The sequence below is a fragment of the Anguilla rostrata genome, chromosome 16, assembly GCF_018555375.3.
Source record: "Anguilla rostrata isolate EN2019 chromosome 16, ASM1855537v3, whole genome shotgun sequence".
Classification (NCBI taxonomy): domain Eukaryota; kingdom Metazoa; phylum Chordata; class Actinopteri; order Anguilliformes; family Anguillidae; genus Anguilla; species Anguilla rostrata.
This window is the reverse complement of record NC_057948.1, coordinates 15,014,217-15,033,645: the sequence shown is the minus strand read 5'-3', so window position 1 is coordinate 15,033,645 and position 19,429 is coordinate 15,014,217. Positions and strand designations below refer to the sequence as shown.

Sequence of the window (19,429 nt, the reverse complement as noted above, 5' to 3'; positions counted from 1 at the left end):
CATATTTTTCAATATGCTTTTCATATGAAACGTAACGGTCGTCAATCGAGTCTCAAAATAACATTGAGGACGTTTTATTTTGCCATCAAATGTCTAATATTCCCCATTCACTTTAATGGGAGCTCCAATGATTTTCCCTCAACACGCGCAGTACTTGCTTACTTCCGGGACTTCACAAACTTAGGTCGAATCTCTTCGGTGGTTAGCTGAAGGCTGCTCGTCTGTCCAGTTAGATAAGGCGGTGTTAAGCCTACGTAGTTGACGTATTCATAGATATACGAAACTGCACGTATCCGATCGCTCCACGTCACCCTTCTATCAACAATCCGACAAGGAGGACGTAGAGCGGTCAGCTCAGCATGGTATACATAAAGTAGACAATACATCTATATATTTTTTGTTGTTGGTCTTCTGTGTGCGCCAGAATGGAAGCGGATGAAGAAACAACAGAGATAAAAACAGAGACGACCGTCGAAAACCAGGATCTAAGTTTCCTACAGCAAACTGGTAACTGTCACCACAAGAGCAACAATCATAGAAAAAATGTAGCTGTTTAGCTAACATTAGCTAGCACCACCTGTTTTTGCTTGCTGGCTTGCCAACAAGTTAAATGATTAACATTACATTAACATTTTATTTATAGTCTACGTTGGATAATTTGGCATGGTTTAAAACAGGCCTAAGTTGCCCCGGTACGTTTACAAGGCGTATTGCAACCAGCAATTCTACTTTATCTAGCTAGCCTAGCTAGCATTTGTTGTTTTAATGATAAACGTTGTTCTTACCAGTTGCTTACCAATTGTGTAGACTAGTCAGAGATTGCCAGCTTAGCTAACCTCCGGTTTGGACCACTTGGCATTTGGGTAGCTAGCTGACTAGTGTTCAGTTTTGCATTTGTTTTAGTAGCCGTAGCTAATACTGTACTCGAGCTGCAGGACTGGTGAACGTTAGCTATAACTTACATTGGCGTAATTTTTTTTTTTACCGTATAAAGTCCCTGGCTTGTGTACGTTTTGTTTACATTCCGGACAAATGTAACTGCAAGCGAATCTTACCTTACCGCTATTTCCCTCGCAGCACTTTAAACGCAAGCAATGCCGGAAGCTCTGTCTTAAAATGTCTTCTCATCATGAAGAGTGCCTGACCCGCACTCTTGAAATGCGAACACTAAGGGCATACTACTAGTTCAGTAATATTGTAACCCTCTGGTGCCAAAAAGCAAATTCCCCCAATGAAGTCCATTAAAAACTATGAATTTAGCCTGGCTAAATTATACTATATAGACAGTTTTTTTGGCGCCAGAGGGTTTTAAGCTTTCTGGAGAATGCCCATCACCAATCCCCTGGGTGCACCCTACAACGTGTTATAAGCACACTAATATAGTATACTTTCTTAACATAAGAAAGTGTACTTGTTCACCTTTGAACTATTATACACTTCAGGAAAGTATATTTGGGCTTATACTTGAAATTCTTTGTAACTTTTAGTACATCAAGTATACTCCAGTAGGCTACAGAAAATGATACTAAAATACTAAACTAGCAGTAAGCCACTAGTGTTCACTGGATGTTTTAGTTACTTTTGAGTTTTATTTACTAAAAAGGGGCAGTTTATTACCAAAATTGTCAGAGTCAGACCAGTGGGTTTATATTTGAACTTCGTGTAGCCTACAGGTTTTCTTTTTTTTTTGTAAGGAGGTGCAGTGCTGTATGGTTTTAACACCCTGCACTATGATGGCATTTTTTTCCCTCTTTTTTGTGAAGCTAAAGTATCATGTACATTTGGCCTATTGCTTAGTCACAGGAATTGGCTTAAAAACATTAAATTAATTTATATCTGTAATTCTGAGCTGCTGATAGAATGAAAGACAGAAACTTTTGCTTTATGTGTGTTGGCAGTGGGAGTGTTTGTGGCTGAATATGGCTGGTGCCTGCTCCTCCTCTGTGTGGGAGTTTACTTGCTCATCCAACACCTCAGCAAACGGAGATCCAGTCAAGAAGCTCACTGGTCTGGCCAGGGAACTGATGAAGGTTTGTCACTATAATCCTAACCTCACCACCAGCCGATAGTACTATCACCTTTTCTACTGAGCGCTATGAAACCTAAACTCCAGGATCCTGATCTTTCCAACTCTTTCCACAGCGGATACTGTAGCGGTGGTGAAACGCCAGGAAGCCTTAGAAGCGTCTCGGAGACGGATGCAGGAGGAGCTGAATGCTAAAGCAATGCAGTATAAGGAGAAGCAACAGACAGTAAGCAACAAGGAAGCCCTTTAATATCCCTCTGATGCTATACTAATGTTGAGACTGAAGTCTCCTGCGAACGTGTAAAATGGTTGTGATGTTTTGTATTCATGTTGTGTGTCTGGGGCCTAAACTGTGTTTATCTCCTTCCGATGCCCAAAACATTTCAGCTCATTAACTGTAGATCAGGGGTGTCAAACTTCAGTCCTGGAGGGCAGCGGTGTCTGCTGGTTTTTTGTTGTGTTTCAACACAAGTGATTCAGCTCAGTCATTGATTGGCTGAAGATTGCTGCTGCTGATTGAAAGGAAACTGCCAATACCAGCAGACACTGCAGCCTGCCAGGACTGAAGTTTGACATCCCTGCTGTAGACCAACGCTTCCCAACCTTTTTCAGGGGGCGGTGATTGAAAAGTTTTTGAGGCCCACAATAAATGTAACCATGTAAAATCTAACCACAAAATTGCAAATAAGCCATGAATCTTGATAAAACTGACTGCTCGAACAGCCTCATCTAAAACAGTCTTGAGTTCTGCTGACATTTTCTTTGTAGCCAGAGCTTCCCTATGTATACTGCAGTGGATAGCTTTTACTTGTGGAGCCACTGCTTTCACTTGTGTGACAAGCCTGCTGTACTGGCCCAACTTTGCGTGGGTCCCATTGGTATTTATTCCTACACATTTGGACCAGTCTATCCCATTTGAAACAATAAATTCGCTGAGTGCGTCGAAAATTGCCGCAGCAGTTGAATGTGTGGGTAAGGACTTGCAGAACAGTATGTCTTAAAATGTGATTGGCTGACCTAGACTTGGAGAAAAAACCTTTTTTTGTGGATTTGTGGATCCTTTTGCAAATCATGCCGCAAAGATTGTGTCAAAAGTCCACAAATAAAAGCAAGCGACAGGCAATGTGAACCAGCTGCATTTATTTGTGGGTCAGTTACTTTTTTTATTTATTTCTTTTTTAGACTATAATACCCCCACACTTGTGGAATTTGAATTTAACCTAACTTGTGCATTGGTCAAATACATTGAACGCCTAGCAGCACTGCTGTCATACCGAAGGTTCATGTTGGTCATGTTTTCCGTTTTATACACATTTTAACAGGAAATACCACATGAGTACAACATTGTAAATATCAACTGTGTTTGCTCATTTTAGTCTGTTAATCAATAGTAAATCGTTTTTCATTTTAATTCATTTAAATATTTTGGGGGAATCATTTGGCGGCCCACCTGCAATACCCCAACAGCCCACAGGTTGGGAAACGCTGCTGTAGATGATGTCGTAGAGTCTACGGGTCTGAAGTGTGATCAGTGTTGGAGCTGCAGGTGTGGCGTGTGCTGTGGGTTGTGGTGCACAGTGTGGGTTGTGTTACAGCTGCTGGCGTTCTGGTTTTGCAGTATGGCTTGTGTTACAGTTGCAGGAGGAGAAGAGGAAGCAGAAGATTGAGATGTGGGAGAGTATGCAGCAGGGAAAAAGTTACCAGGGAAACGCGAAGGTTTTAAACGTAAGATCTGTTTCCCATGTATTCTGATTCGAAATTGTAAGACCTGCTTATAATTATGATCCAAGTTGTCACTTATGCGTCCTGACTGTATTTCTGTGTCTCTAATGTTGCAGAGTACAGAAGAGGCCAGTACATCCACCGTGGTGAAACCCAAGTCTGATAAAAAGCCTCTTAGGAACAGTGGTGAGTGAAAAGAAGCTCTGGTGTATGCTGGTGATCCGCGAGTGTGCTCAGTGCAGATCTGCTCGGAAGTTCTGCTCAGTTCTGCCCATTTAGGCGGGGGGTGGGCAAGCTGAATGAAAAGGATGTACATAAATTTGTTTAAAAAAAAAAAAAAAATTTTTTTTTAATGTTGCAAGACTAAAAATGTATGTGTTCCATATTAAAAGTGTCACTAGCTCTGTTCTTTATTCCATAATATGGAGTGCCCAACGTGTGTGCTGCAGTTGTGAAGGTTGATACCACAGTGCTCTGTGTTTCAGGGTTCAATCCTCTGACAGGGGAAGGAGGAGGAGCCTGTGTGTGGCGACCAGGCAGAAGAGGGCCCTCTGCTGGTGGATGAGGCTAAAGACCGTCGGAGTGATGCTGCCTCAGTGACACTCTGACTCCACTCTAGGGCATACACAGACCGTCTGACTGGAGCTGCCAGCTCTCATTGTCTTTTTGTGTTATATAAACCCCGACCCTAACGCCACAAAAATGGGTTAACTATCTACACTGATTGAATGGCAAATGTAATAGGTATTTAATTCTCACTTTTTGAAAAAGTATATATGAAAAATGCAATGGGCTGCTTTGTGGGAGTGCATTACATTACATTACAGGCATTTGGCAGACGCTCTTATCCAGAGCGACGTACAACAAAGTGCTTTTGCACCACAAGCATGGGTTTAGCCACTTTCCACCATGACGGCAGGTTGAGACCATTAGATGAGTGATTTAGATTAATAATTTGACTCTTGACTGAGCCAACTGACCTGGGCTCCACAGGAGAGGAGGGACCCTGTTGGCTTCATCCTTCCATAGTAGGGTACGCTTGAAGACCAGATTTCCTGTGGTTACCGCTCCACCAGTACTCCTGGGCTACTTGCCTGGTATTGACAGGGAACCAGTTGTTGGCAAAAGGTGTTCCCCACTGATTGTCAGTAGCCCCCCTGTGGACTGCCAAGCAGGTTGTTCTGTGTATAACTGGTCACTGGTTCATGCTTTTTTCAGCTGCTGTGCACTTTGGTATGTGCTGTGGTTAGAATAAGTAGTGACAAACATGTGGTCATAATGACCAATCCAAAAATGGGGTGGGGTTTAAAAAGGCCAATGAGACTGCCGGCTTACAATGAAGCCTCCCCTGTAAAGGGCATGTTGGTCTGTAGGGGTGGCTGATGTGGTTCAGAGGCTTGTATGTTCTGAGTTTTTTTTTTTTTTTTTCTTAATATTTACAGTAGAATTTATAAAGCTTGTCTAATTGTGAGATTAAAGAAGGATGGCTACTGCAGTGCACAATGACCCTGTAACTAGTGAATACTCTAAATCTGAGAATTGCATGCATCTGTGTTAAGTGATGCAACACCCTCAGAGGAACTATAGTCACTAAACTTGTGAGGGTATACTCTTTGCTCTGATCCAGACAGTTGTGTACTAACTTATCAGGCTTTAGTCAACACTTTCATGCTTTTCAGCTGTTCTGAAAAAAATAAATCAAAACTTGTAATAAAAAGGCAAGTTGGTATGCATCTAATTTGTCGTGCTCATTTCTGAAAACGGAATTCAAATTTCCGAGTGAATTAATGAGTGAGAGTGGTTACTGGTGTTGCGATGGAAAGGCAGTGTACTCTAGCAATGGAAGCATCGAAAACAGCGAGAATCATGATTAAATTACGTATTTGTTTTTAGTATTCTGAGGTAAAGAAATGATGTTTCATATAAGGATTTTTAAGGTATTTTCCAAAATAATTTTAGTTGATAATTATATTTTTGTTGAAATCATGATGGATATGTAGAAAGTGCATCGCGTATACGAATACGTTGCCTTACGGTAAAGCCAATCTGATCTCCGCGCAGTCCGCTACGGTATACCAAATTGGTCAGTATCCTCAGTATAAAATCTGCAGTGTAAAGCGCGTTGGGTAATCCTCACGGCGAATGAACAGAATGGGGGAGATTCTTTTTGAGCAGGACGTTCTCAGACTAGGTACAAGGGGGGCCATGTGTATGCTGGATTTCGTTCCAATTTATCTTTAGTTCAATTAAGGTAGGCTAATTGAACAGGTGTTTAAATTCTTTCATTGTCCTTGACACAATGCAGGCATGGCTCGTTATCATTTGCTTTCTATTATAAGTATTCCTTATGTACAAAATGGTTCGTTTTTTAGTGACCTTGTGTCCACGCGCTCATCAATTCGGGGCCTGTTGATTAATCCCAGTTTTTAATTTCATCAGTTAAACATTACCTCTCCTTATGTATGCCTAATCGTTTGCAAAATAGCACAGCGTGAATGTGGGACTTTTATTCTTCACGACATGCGTAGCTATTTCGGACATACTGTGACAAAGAGGATATATAGGCTAATCCATCAAAACATGAAAAACAGAATTAAGAAAAGTCAACACCTTGTTAAAATTGTAGGTTTGCAGTTGTGACTGGAACAAAAAGTAGCATACACCGCGGTCCTCCAGGGCAGATTTTGACAGCCACTGTCTGAGAGTAAACAAGCCCCTTTGGCACTGGCTGTGTTGCTGCCGATACAACAGGAGACACTTCTGTTATGAGAAAGCAGGGGCTGCAATCCGACAAGTAAGGTCGCTGAAAGAGACACTGTCGTTTAAAAATAAGCAGCAGGAACCAGCAGCACAGTTTCGAGGGATGGAAAGTAGCAGTATGAAAGCATTGGCTAGTCTTCTTCTAGGCCTGGTAGTTGGGTTTTCTCTGGCTTCCAAATTTATTATGACCCGACCCAGAGAAATGCAGAAAACTGTTCTGAAACACCGGACTAGCGGCGGCAGCGGACTACTGTGGACACCGCAGGACAACGATTTTGTGACAGCTCTGAAGAATTCCCCGAGGCCCAGTAACTTCATATTCATCGGTGTTATGACTGCGCAAAAATACCTAAATAACCGAGCCATAGCAGCTCATAGGTAAGAAACGTCCCTTAACTGTCACTGCTTTCCACCAAAGCTCTAGGCATATTTTTCAGATGATTTCGAATTTAGTGTGAGTAGGCCTGTTTGTCTTAGCCTGGGAATTTTATTCAATATATTTTTTATTATTCAGGATAGAATAACCTAAGCGCTTAATTATACTGTAATATTTAAATAAAGGATTAATAAACAATAATAATAATTTTGTTGAATAAACTACTTAGCCCTAATGTCAGTTCCTTCTCTCTGACTCTTAAAATAGTTTTGTTCAATTTAGACTTTGACCTTAAAACCAAACATGCAGTGCTCTGTTGCCTAACCTTTGTAAATGCATCGTCTTGCATGATTTAAAAAGGCATTTTTGCTTCGTTCTTCAGATATTAATTGCATAATCAAGTAATTTCCGATGGCCTACCTGGGCAGGACTAAGAGCATAGACAGAATAAAAATAGACTGTATTTAAAGCACCGTTCATACATGGATTTCCAATCAAATTAAACTAAGAACCATCTAAACTGAATAAAAACAAAAACAATACTGTAAAGAATGTAAAGAAGTGCAATAAATAAGATATAGAATTCTAGATACTTGAAGTCAGTAAAAACGGGAATCTCTTTATCTCTTTATGACTAAAAGCAGTACAAATGAGAAAAGCAGGCTGTAATGTCATAAGAACAAATCACTCTAATGTGATATCATTCCAACTCAAAGTACTTATTTCCTGTATATTTTCAAGAAATGAAATTTTCCCTAAACAAAATTTGCCCTATCAGTATCCTACTGTACACGTTAAGTGTGGCAGTAATTGCATAAGAGAGATTGATTGTTGAGCGCCATTTGACGGCATTTGCGCATTACGAATTTGAAAGGCACATAAGCTTTTTATCAGCATTCATTTGGGAGTTCTGAAGTGCACCAACTTGTCTCATGAAATCAAGGACTCGATTGCAAGCTCAGTGGGTCGCTGCCGTCTGCTCACATACAGAGTAGTATGAGAACGGAAATTCTAGCCTGTTTCAGAGAACAGTATAGACAGGAATATTGTTTCTAAATTGCTCATCATCTCCCCTCCTTGCCATGCTAATTGGGTATGTCTCTCCTCCTTGCTGTGATGATTTGGCATGTGCAGGACCTGGGCTCAGACTGTCCCAGGCCGGTTGCTGTTCTTCTCCAGCGAGGGTTCAGACACCTCTCTCCCACTCCCTGTGGTGCCTCTTCAGAAGGTGGATGACTCCTACCCACCGCAGAAGAAGTCATTCATGATGCTTAAGTACATGCATGACCATTACCTGGACCAGTACGAGTGGTTCATGCGGGTGGACGATGACATCTACATCCATACTGAGCGTCTGGAGAGCTTCTTGCGCAGCTTGAATAGCAGCAAGGCCTTTCTGCTTGGCCAGACAGGCACAGGGGCCCAAGACGAGCTGGACACGTTGGCACTAGAGCCCGGAGAAAACTTCTGCATGGGGGGCCCTGGGGTGGTGATGAGCCGAGAAGTGCTGCGTCGAATGGCCCCCCACATCAGCCAGTGCCTGCGGGAGATGCACACCCGCCATGAGGATGTGGAGCTAGGCCGCTGTGTTCGCAGGTTTGCTGGCGTGCAATGCGTTTGGTCCTATGAGGTGAGAGGAAACCACTCTTTTGCAAAAACTGATTGGTTCTAAATGAGGCTGATATGACTGAATGGCATAATAGTTCTGGGTCTGTGTCTGATTGGCTCACGGGGCCAGGTATCTGATTGGTTCATTAGGCCAGGTTCTGAGACTGATTAGCTTAGTGGCCCAGGTTCAATGTTTGATTTGCTCATGGGGACGAGGCTCATATTTGATGGGCTACTTAAGCCAGGCCCAGTGCCTAATTAGCTCGTTAAGTCAGGGTGAGTGACTGATTGGCACATAGGATCAGAACTGAAAATTTGAATAATTCTGGCATATTGCACAAACATGCAAACTTAAGCATATGGATACTGTAGTTACATATATACAATATGAACAGGTTCACACACACTGCATCTATAGGCATACCTTTAAAGTGGTACTTCACCCAAAAGTGAGACTTCCACATTCCTCTGCTTACTTCCAGAGCGTTCATTTCACTTAATGTCCGCTAGCCAAAGCTTCTGGTAGCAAATTCCAGGCACTCAATTTTTAGACTTCAATTCAAAATGAATGGAAATAGCTAAGATTATAACCTGTTTAACTCATCTGAACTTCTATTGTAATGTCTCTGTGGAATATCAATGCAGTCATTTATAACAATGGACAATTTAAAAGCTTTCTGTATGATGAACAATAATAATAATTGTATAAACCCTTACAATATATAATTTAAATTAGAAACTTGCTAACTAGCTAATGTTGCTATCTCTTTGCACTCAACCAACATCACCAACACTTGGAATGCTAAGCTACATTTTTAAAACATAAATCATACACCAGTTGCAGCTTGTGACCTGGGTGACTGAAATCTTGTCTAAACTCCATCTTCAGGTATAAGCACTTTCAGTTGCACCTGAATGGTTCACACCACCTTAAGATTAGATTCTTGTTGATAATAGCTTAATAGATAACTGTTTCCAGTTAAAATAGTTTACTCTGTGCAAATGTTTTCCCTTTCCAAATGTGTCAGTTCAATCATTAAATAAAAGACACAATTTCTGTTCTTGCTCAGGGGGAGGTGTGTATGTTTGCTTGTGTGTATACCTAAATGCATCTGTATTTTACAGATCATTCTGCAAATATCTGAATATGGTCAAATGGAAGGAATTAAAATGAGGAGATTAGGAAAAGAATTTGATTTGTAGATGATGTATTGACCACTGTGTATAAAAAGTAAGTTACGCTTGTTGCCACAGATTAGTCTTCACCTGTCTCCAGCAATACCACAGATAGGTCTGTACCAGTTACATAGCACAGAATGGTCTGCACCATTAAATGCCACAGACTAGATTGTGCTTGTTTCTTATTTTTTCTTCTTGTAGATGCAGTACCTGTTTTATCAGAACTACGAACCTGATAAGAAAGGGTTCATCGAGGATCTGAGCAACAGTAAGCTCTACCAAGCCATCACCCTGCACCCCAACAAGAGCCCGCCGCACCTGTACCGCCTGCACAGCTTCATGCTGAGCCGCAAGATGACCGAGCTGCAGCACCGTACCATCCGGCTGCACCGCGAGATCCTGCAGATGAGTCACCTCACCAACACCACGCCACACAACGAGGACCTGCGGCTGGGCGCCGCCCCTGGCTTCACCGGCCTCCCGTCGAGGCGACGGCAGGAGGTCCTGGAGTGGGAGTTCTTCACTGACGCACATCTCTACTCCGCCTCCGACCGGCACCCACCACGCCGTGCCCTCAGCCCCCCTCTGAAGGCGGCGCTTGATGACATAATCGTGCAGGTGATGGAGACGCTCAACGCCAATGGCAAGGCCAGGGAGCACGTCGTTGATTTCAAGAAGATCCTTTATGGTTATCGCAGGGTGGATGCACTACACAGGGCCGAGTACATCCTGGACCTCCTGCTGCTGTACCGGAGGCTGAAGGGGCCGGGCGTGGCAGTGCCCGTGAGGAGACACGCCTACCTGCTACAGGCCTTCAGCAGGGCTTTCTTTCGGGAGGAGAGCGACATGGACGCTGCGCTGCTGGCAGGCAGGATAGACCAGGACTCCGGCCCCATCGCCTTCTTCCACAAATCCCTTGGGAGGCTCTATCCGTTTCGGCTGGGTGACCCCAGCTCAGACTTGAGACCCGGTCTGCCGAGGGTCAACATCCTGGTTCCACTCTCTGGAAGATATGAGGTCTTCGTCCGCTTTATGGCCAACTTTGAGAAGGTATGCCTTGCCTCCAAGCAGGCTGTGAAGCTGCTGGTCCTGCTGTTTAGTGCCGAGGATGAGGCCGAAAGCAAGAGTGGGGGGGCAGAGACAGTCAGACACACTGAGCTGGTGACAAAGTACCACAGGAAGTATCCTTGGGCAGATATTGCAGTCCAGCCTGTAGAAGGCCCCTTTTCCCGGGGGCTGGCCCTACACATAGGCTCCTCCCACTTCTCCCACAACTCTCTGCTTTTCTTCTGTGATGTGGACTTGCTGTTTACAGCTGATTTCTTGAAGAGGTGTAGCGATAATACCATATTTGGGGAGCAGGCGTACTTCCCTGTCATTTTCAGCCAGTATGACCCCAAGCTGGAAGGGGGAGCCAGCAACAGCCCGTATGTGTTCACCACCAAAACAGGGCTGTGGAGACACTACGGCTTTGGCATAGTGTGTGTGTACAAAGGTGACCTTGTGCGAGCAGGAGGCGTTGATGTCTCCATACAAGGGTGGGGCCTGGAGGACGTGGATCTTTTTAATAAATTTATCCAATCGGGGACAAGAGTGTTCAGGAGTGCTGACCCTGGGATTGTGCATATGCACCACCCTGTAGTGTGTGACCCCCAGCTGGATGCCGGACGCTATAAGATGTGCTTGGGCTCCAGAGCCTCCTCCTACGCAGACACCCTCCAACTGGCACAACTGTGGCTGGAAAAGAATCGTCAGGGCTTCCACAGGACCAATATCACACATTCACATGTTGACTAATCTATTTTCATGAGGAAGAAATTAAATGACTGCACACCCTTTCTGACAAGAGTATCGGTAAATGTCAAGAGCATCTTCAATTCAGTTAAAAAATAATGTATTTCTGAATAAGCATGAGAATGCAAAGATGTATTCTATTTTTTATTCTACATCCAGTCCAAACGTTCTCTGTGGCGGAAACTGGGGGAGGCCTGTCTTACTGCTCTGTGATGTATGTACAGGTAAAGCCCCAGTTCAAAACAAAGTGCTGCTACTTAACAGGCCTGTCTAGTGCTGATTCATTTTTAATGTTGTGACAGAATACATTTTTTTACCTGGATCGCACAAATGTTTTATAAAGTTTACAAGTGAGGACTTTGGGGGCTGCTGGGCGGCTCACTCAGTAAGGGCACCGCTTGTGGCTCGTGAGTGAGTTAGAAATAAAGAACCCTAGAATTTACTTTCAGATGTGCAGTAATTGTAATCAATGCTGTATGTTCCATTATTAGTTAAATATTTTAACCTGATGTGAATTGGTCACTACCTGTGGATGTCAAATACACTCAGTCATTAAATTGGGATGGCAGGTATGCCATCCAGCCAAGTTACGGCTTGGCAGGGCGGCATGCCCCATACCTATACAGCACCGAGAGTTTGGCACAGTTGACACTCAGCCCTTAAAAACATTAATTTCTGACCTTATTTCAACAGACTGAATTCACAAACGACTTCACATGTCCACACAATAAAGCCCCAGACTAAGGGGATTTTGTGTTTTCTCCTTTTTCCTGCCTGATCACATCATAAATGCTCCAAGCCCACAAATAATATATCTCCCCATTGGACATTTAAGGTACATCACTCAATAAAAACATCGAATGTACATGCCAAATAACATTTATATAAGTGTACTCGTTTAAAAGAGCAAAACTTTAATGTTCATATGCCTCCTACACAACAAGCTGTATTCCAAAGCAATGCTACCCAATATTTCCTAAATTCTTTCAAGTAACATAGCCCTGTGTGTACAAGCATACAGTGCAATCAATGGGGCAAACATAAGTGTAGATAGGTTTGTAAGATTATGTATTTTAAATATTTTCCACCAGGTATATATTAGACTGCAGAGCCACACCAGTGTAAGTACATACAGCTGTGCAGTGTTTGTTGAATATCAGCATTGGTGTACTCACGGGTTATAGAATGCTTTCATCAGACATTTTCTCTTTCTGGTGAAATTCTGCATTAAAACCACATGGGGAGCCACTGAGCAAACAGAGTCAATCTATTTGAACTGGCTGATGGGCGGAGGGATCTGGATGTCCTGGCCTTTCTCCAGTTTCTTCTCACAGTCGATTAGATAGTTCACCCCATCAATCACTAACTGGACAAGCTGCACCTGGAGGAATGGACAGACCCACCTCAGTGGCACCAGAAAATCTTCAAAACACTCTCTGGTACCCCTACTGTAGAGCTGGAACCAGACTGGCTGATTATACTCTCTTTATCCAATAGGATTTCTAAGAAGATATGGTACCTCTCTGTAACCCCTATTCAACAGGGGCGGTGACATTAGAACATGCACCCCTGCCACAGGCCCCTGTTTAGACCTGCACAACTTCCCTTTTGTGGGCATGGTGGTATCTATGGTAACTACCAGCCTCAGTCTCAATCACATACAGTGAGCTCCATAATGTTTGGGACAAAAACATATATTTATAATGATTTGGCTCTGTACTCCACAATTTTAGATTTGTAATCAAACAATTCACAGCCTCATAATGACTTCCTTGACTGGCACAACTCTGGTCCTCATGTTGACAAACACTAATAACACACTCCCAGCGGCAATCAAAAGGCTAGAATCACAATACTAGATGCTGAAACTGTGATTCCATTTGTCCCAAACATTATGAAGCCTTGAAATGGGGGGACTATTTATAAAAAGTATTGTTATTTCTACATGGTGAAACCAAAATGTATAAAAATGCCCTTACTAAAATTCCCTTTCATGTCAGTGGAGCAGAGAGCGGGGAGAGGGTGCAGAGAGAAAACACATGCAGTTCTATGGGTATAAAAATGATATTGTTCGTTTCTCAAAGATAATCAACAAACAAGATATCCAACAGACCTCAGACCTGCCCATTCGGTCCTGGTTGGAGATGTCGAAGATGCCGTTTGCAACGACTGTGTCCTCCCCTCCACTCCCTCTTTTCTGCAGGCGCAGATTTTCCAGGATTTTAGGGAAGTGGGGGTCCTGCAGGTTGTAATAATTTTACTTCTTAGGATGTTCAAGTTGTAGATTCAAAGTTTGTCAAAAACAATTTTACAAAGCATAAAACAGTATCCTTAACAATATGTAACATACATGATAAGAAAGTCAGTTCAGTTACAGAGAAAAGTTTCTATGGTTGTGTGTTTATGCATTGCTGGACCAATCATGATGGTTCACAGTAATCACTCTGCAATCACAGAAACAGTGGTCATGATGAATACAAATATGACACATTGAGACACCTGTTGCCTGTCTGTAACCCAGATCAACATGCATAGCCAAGACACCCAGTAAGTCTCTCATGGTTAGAGCCAACATCCAAGAATGCCTGAGGCAGAAGTGAGATGATGTCATGGGTGCTGTACCTTGCTGAGGTGGGGCAGAGTGATGTGAACGCTGGCTCTCAGACCTGTACCCAGGTTGGATGGACATGTGAGAATGTAACCCAATTTCTCATTCCACATGAACTCCCAGCCCTTCTCCAGGATCTGCTTTTCCACCTGACAGCAACAGAAGTCTGAATGCACCTGTGTCCTACTGTGACAGACACATCTATTCATCTGTATCCTAGAGTGGGAAAACCCAATTCACCAGTTTGCTGTATCTCATTTGTCACACAATCCAAGAACACCCTCAATATTGGACTAAAGAAACAGCAAGAAAGTCCAGGTTCAGGGCATTTCTGCGTGGGTTTCCTCTAGGTACTCTGGCTTGCTCCCAGAGTCCAAAGACATGAAATTTAGACTAATTGGAGAGTTTACTGCACCCATGTGTGGGTGAATGGTGAGTGTGCTCTGTGACAGATTGCCGATCTGTCCAGGGTGTATTCCTGTCTGTCCACAAATGCACGCTGGGATAGACTCCAGCCCCCCTCCATGACCAAATTCAAGAATAAGCAGGTTAGATAAAGGATGGATGGGACATCCCACCATTGAAAGGGCCATATGTGACCCTCTTGGTATATGTGTTCCATTTAATAAAGCTATTCTTTAATACCTAGTAACAAAATCAGGCCTGTATACAAAAAGAGCTCCCCTATAATCTGACTAAACTGTTTTTGCATAAACTAAGTACTGAGTTTGACAGGAGGCCTTTGATAAAGCATGCATATACTTACTGTGTCCATGACAACAGGTGTGTGTGGCAGGACACCAGGAGAGGGAGTGTGAGAGAGTGTGTGGTTACCTCTTTTAGTCCCTTGCAGAATCGCTCAAACACTTGCTTCATGTTGCCACCCTTTTCCATGGAGATGACACGGGTGTGGTCCTCTTCATTGACCCACACAAGGAAGGTCTTCTGCTTGTTGTGCCTGTGGATTTCCAGCAGAGGGCAAGAGGCTTACAAACAAGTTGCACTATATTACACACCGCTGTACCACTTCCACAAAGGCCCTTTTCCAAGTTCTCTGATAGAAAAATGTGAATTAGTGTGCCATTTGGCTTGTGGAATAAACTGAATTTCAGTATAGAAATGTTTACAGGTGATCTTGATTTCTGAGGTGTGCATTGGCACACTGCAGGTACTGCTGTAGCCAGAAGTGTTGATGCCTGGTCAGGAAACATGTGCTGTTGTTTTCCTCATACAGGTTATGGGAAGAGATTTTTTATTTTTTATTCATTTATTTTTTTTAATGAATGTATTAATTTAACTAAATAATTGGGATATCTTTGGCATAAACTGAGGCACAATATACACACAGCATAAAAAAACAAGCGAAATTGTATTTTATCTCCAACTTTCAAACAAGAATGTAAATAAACTCTGAATCCTTGTACCAGATCCCACGAGAATCGGGCCAATCCCGGGCCATTCCAGTGCAAGTCATTAGAGGAGAAACTGGTTTTTCAAACAAGAAGTGATCCTGTACAAAACAAAAGAGAAGTCTTCAATAAACTCTGCCTCTGCTGTGACACTGAGTAAACAATACAGCTTAGGTGGGCAAACCATTTTAGTTACTCTGGCTAATGTCCTCTCCCTCAATATTCTGAATGCAGTGCAGCCATCACTTACGTCCGTCAGCTGCTGCTGCTCCTGCTCTGTCATTTCTGCCACGCTGTAATAGTGACCCTCCAGCTCCCCCTGGAGGCTGGCGAGGGCATTAACCATTACCCGCTGCACCTCCCGCCGCTCTGCCCGTGTGCATGCTGGGGGCAGACTGAGCCCCCTGATGCTGCGGCCCACTCGTACCCGGCACGACAGTACATATCGCTCATCCAGTTGTCCCCTGTCGATCTGTAGCACACACACAGCGACAGGACATGCTTTAACACACTGTGGGTCACCCCTGGGAGGGAGATGCGGCAATTGCGGTTTTGCATCCTAATTTGCCACATGGACAAAGCACACCCACACCAACGCTAAACCAAATGAACAAACACCTTCACCCTTCCCCCTCATGGGTTCCAGGCAGAAACAATGAAACAACAACCTAAAATAACAAAGACAAAATAATGCAGAGTGACAGCTTTTCGGCTCCTTACTTTTAGATGGCCAGCTTTTCAGCTTCTAAAACAGACTCTCTCAACATTTGCTCCTAGTCTCGGCCCCACACTGGGAAAAGGAACACACCTATAATCACCTGGGCTGAGTTCTTAACACAACTCAGGTGTGTGCTCTCTCTGCTGGTGGGCGTGGCCAAGACAAATCCCCTTCTCTGACTGATAAAATGCCACACACAGTCTTTAGTTCTTTCCCTTGTGCACACATAACAGTAGAAGTATTTTCACCATAACTCTAAGCTTGTGTATCAGAGGGCAGACAGTATATATAATATCAGAATCTGCTGCAGTGTTTCATCATATTTCATCTTATTATGGTTAGTAATTTTGAGAAATACAATGATAGAGCCATGGCCATTGTCTGTGATCTCAGTGTGTTTTAGCAGAATCCACCTGGTGACAAATGCCCGAGTGATCTACTGAAGAATATACCTTGCTGGGATCCAGGTCAGTGGGTTGCGTCATAGTATATGGGTTGTACCCATTGTGCCTTTCCATAATGACCGGAAAAAAGAGATCAGCGAACACCTGAGACAAACACAGAGTTATGAACACATTGCTTGCAGTACATGACATTCAGATTCAGATTTAATTTACTCTTCTCAGACAAGGAACATTGTATCCACAGCTATCAAGACCAAATGCAACAGAAAAGAAGAAAAAACTGGCCTATGTTGTTAACAGACCTGTTACATGTGGGTGTAACCTAGCATAATTGTGTGAACTGACCTATGACAGTGTGTATTTAACTTGGCTTGCAACGTGAATTGATGTTTCAGGGTATGCCTACTATTTAGCCTATAATGGGAACAGGTGATGTGTGAAAACCCTCCCCCCTTTTATATGCTGCCCTGCCAGTGTTGCTAATTTTGTTGTGCTTTTAATCATTGTCCATCTAATATAAAATATTAATACATTGTAATATTAAACATTATAATCTGCTTGGAAACTTGTTCCTCATTCCTGGGTTACATTGTTGCCACTGAAGTACCATAGATACATGAACCTTAAATTCAGTTCAGTTCCGCTTCCTGTTACAATGATGATTGCACCCTCACCTCATATGATTCCTCATCCCCAGCCACCATGCCCACAGACTCGACGAAGGGCTGCCCAGGATTGTCCACTCCTGTCTGGATGGCCTGGTCCAGAGTGAAGCCATTGGGCGTGACTTTGTGGTACAGGTTGGCATACATGGCAGGAGTCAGGTAAGTGGCCATGTAGCTGTGGTGCTTACGCAAATCTGGGTACTCTGCGCTGTCAGAATGAATTATTAGATTGAGCAAAGTCCATACAGGAAAATCAAATATATAGGCTATACAAAAAACACAGGTTTTGTTATATAGAAAATATTTTGACTGAAGGTGAAGGTTACAACTGACTGGCTTTGACAATTATCTGTCTACAAATATCATTCTGTTGTAGAAGCAGAGATAAACTTCCATGCTTTTTACAGGTATTCAAGAGCTGAACTGAATTACTTTCTTAGATATTCATGTTAGATCTTGTTAGAGAGTTAATTCAGGAATCTTTTGATTTTACATTTCACAGCTTTCAAAAAAATAAATAAAATCTTCCAGGGGTGTTTAAATATTGATGCGACACATATTGATGTGGCACTGGAAGAAGAAAGTTGTGTTGTAATGACCTATATGGTGCATACACAGTGCTCAGGAAAGTTCAGTTAAACATTCAGACTATTTGAATTCATTATAATACAAAGCATACTGAAATGGGAGACATGCCTCCAGACCCCCTATAGGATTTAAGTTCTCAAGGTCTTTGCATTCCAACTCCCCCAGTATTCAAACTAAAGTTACGCACCTGCAGTCATGGTTTATCTTTACATCCAGGGGCGGAGACAGAGGGCTGGCATTGCCCACTCTAGCCTCTGTCTTGCCCAATCAATCAGAAAATGAGAAAAGTTTAGTTTTAACATACATTATTTCATGATTGATAAGATGTCAGTCTAATTTGAAAACTAAACTGTCTGGTAGGATTGGGAGTCAAATTCCACTGGCACAAAAGGAAGTCCATGCAAGTACTTTTTTGAAGACATTTACATAAATGGAAAATTTGTCCCAGTTTAAAATTTAGGCTTATATTTCTTTCTGTTAAAATTACAACCCCTTGAAAACAAGCCATTGGCCTGTCAGTTCTTTAATTTTTGTTGTCTGCTCATACCATTGCTGAAGTTGAAAGTGATGCATGAGGCATGCTCATTACATTTTGAAATGGAAACCCAGCTCTTACTTAAAAATGCCCAACCTGTCAATGCATTCTATGACCAAACCTGAGTCCAAGAATTTACCTCAGGTGTAGCAACCAAATTACAGTTGTATAATATGTATGGAATATGTATGGGGGGGGGGGGAGGCAGGAGGCAAAAACCTACCAAAGCTTTAGATTTTTTTCACCAGCTCGTGCAAAACGTGGACCAGGCAACATTGGTAGACCAACTGAAGCCACAGTACCACCAATTATGCGTGGCTACCAGCCACAATCGGCACTGGAAGACTGAGATGCACCGCAATATGGAAACAGAGTTCCCTAAAATGGAATTTAAATCCTTTACATTTGACTGAGAAAGTGTGTTACCTGGGTGGGTAAGCTCTCCTCACTTGCAATCCAGGACTTACGTGCTCCCTGTTCAGAAGGAGCCCAGCAGTGAAGGTCCCACCTCCCACTAAGGACAGGATCCCCACGGTCTTTCTCCAGGAAAAAATCCTGTTGAAGATGCCTGCCATGTTATTTCCACTCCTCAAGAGGTTGAAAGATTCTAACTAAGTTGAGACTTGGGTGAGAAATGGAAATGGATGTGTGTAACATGACAGAAAAGAACCTTCAGTAGTGGGCTGGTCCATGAAGTTTCACAGCTAACAGATAGGAATGAGGTAAAACTGGTAGAACATGACTGACCAGAAAGATTGGAAGTGGTGATTAGGTATCGGAAGACAGGAAATGTGATGAAACTGAACTGGACAAATTCCTTGCAGGATGCGGTTGGGGATATGTTGTATGCAAAAGTATTGACAAATGGCATTCTGCTATATAGCATATCAGAGGCTCAGCAGGGGAAAGCATCACAATAGTAGCTATGACCATCTTCAAAATTAAGCTGGTATAAACTGGGCTAACTGGACATGAGCTGGTCAACCATTTTGGTCAAGCAGAACGAGCTGGGCATGAGCTGGTAAACCAACATGTTC

The 19,429-nt window shown here is 42.9% G+C and overlaps 3 protein-coding genes across 5 annotated transcripts; 2 read left to right on the top strand and 1 right to left on the bottom strand.

Moving 5' to 3' along the window:
* Positions 1 to 290: 290 nt before the first annotated feature.
* On the top strand, positions 291 to 5,481 carry selenos (selenoprotein S). Its single transcript, XM_064313439.1, has 6 exons — positions 291 to 507; positions 1,899 to 2,030; positions 2,143 to 2,252; positions 3,662 to 3,751; positions 3,865 to 3,934; positions 4,234 to 5,481. The coding sequence occupies exons 1-6, from the start codon at positions 426 to 428 to the stop codon at positions 4,311 to 4,313; spliced, it is 564 nt and encodes a 187-aa protein (XP_064169509.1). The 5' UTR covers positions 291 to 425; the 3' UTR covers positions 4,314 to 5,481.
* Positions 5,482 to 5,744: 263 nt separating this feature from the next.
* LOC135242059 (chondroitin sulfate synthase 1-like) lies at positions 5,745 to 11,726 on the top strand. The gene is made up of 3 exons (XM_064312957.1): positions 5,745 to 6,886; positions 8,019 to 8,514; positions 9,873 to 11,726. The coding sequence occupies exons 1-3, from the start codon at positions 6,612 to 6,614 to the stop codon at positions 11,466 to 11,468; spliced, it is 2,367 nt and encodes a 788-aa protein (XP_064169027.1). The 5' UTR covers positions 5,745 to 6,611; the 3' UTR covers positions 11,469 to 11,726.
* Positions 11,727 to 12,145: 419 nt separating this feature from the next.
* On the bottom strand, positions 12,146 to 19,050 carry LOC135242060 (creatine kinase S-type, mitochondrial-like). Of its 3 annotated transcripts, XM_064312960.1 has the most exons (10): positions 18,819 to 18,959; positions 18,045 to 18,115; positions 17,279 to 17,472; positions 16,653 to 16,748; positions 15,733 to 15,954; positions 15,498 to 15,583; positions 14,908 to 15,031; positions 14,088 to 14,222; positions 13,579 to 13,704; positions 12,146 to 12,846 (listed from the first exon to the last, which is right to left on the bottom strand). In XM_064312960.1, exons 2-10 carry the CDS (start codon positions 18,052 to 18,054, stop codon positions 12,733 to 12,735), a joined length of 1,107 nt encoding a protein of 368 aa, XP_064169030.1. In that variant the 5' UTR covers positions 18,055 to 18,115; positions 18,819 to 18,959; the 3' UTR covers positions 12,146 to 12,732. The 3 variants fall into 3 exon arrangements, with proteins under 3 accessions (XP_064169030.1, XP_064169028.1, XP_064169029.1); XM_064312958.1 differs by lacking the exon at positions 18,045 to 18,115 and having other exon boundaries at positions 17,279 to 17,477; positions 18,819 to 19,046; XM_064312959.1 differs by lacking the exons at positions 14,088 to 14,222; positions 18,045 to 18,115 and having other exon boundaries at positions 17,279 to 17,477; positions 18,819 to 19,050.
* Between the last annotated feature and the right edge of the window lie 379 nt (positions 19,051 to 19,429).

Bases quoted from the DNA above. Each gene is read 5' to 3' on its own strand.
- LOC135242059 (XM_064312957.1), top strand. From the start codon at position 6,612: ATGGAAAGTAGCAGTATGAAAGCATTGGCTAGTCTTCTTCTAGGCCTG. The intron at 6,887-8,018 runs GTAAGAAACGTC...TGGCATGTGCAG, and splicing joins CGAGCCATAGCAGCTCATAG to GACCTGGGCTCAGACTGTCC. The intron at 8,515-9,872 runs GTGAGAGGAAAC...TTCTTCTTGTAG, and splicing joins AATGCGTTTGGTCCTATGAG to ATGCAGTACCTGTTTTATCA.
- selenos (XM_064313439.1), top strand. From the start codon at position 426: ATGGAAGCGGATGAAGAAACAACAGAGATAAAAACAGAGACGACCGTC. The intron at 2,253-3,661 runs GTAAGCAACAAG...CTTGTGTTACAG, and splicing joins ATAAGGAGAAGCAACAGACA to TTGCAGGAGGAGAAGAGGAA. The intron at 3,752-3,864 runs GTAAGATCTGTT...CTAATGTTGCAG, and splicing joins GAAACGCGAAGGTTTTAAAC to AGTACAGAAGAGGCCAGTAC.
- LOC135242060 (XM_064312958.1), bottom strand. From the start codon at position 18,967: ATGGCAGGCATCTTCAACAGGATTTTTTCCTGGAGAAAGACCGTGGGG. The intron at 15,584-15,732 runs GTAAGTGATGGC...TGTTTTGTACAG, and splicing joins AGCAGCAGCAGCTGACGGAC to GATCACTTCTTGTTTGAAAA. The intron at 15,032-15,497 runs GTACAAGGATTC...GGAAATCCACAG, and splicing joins CCCGATTCTCGTGGGATCTG to GCACAACAAGCAGAAGACCT.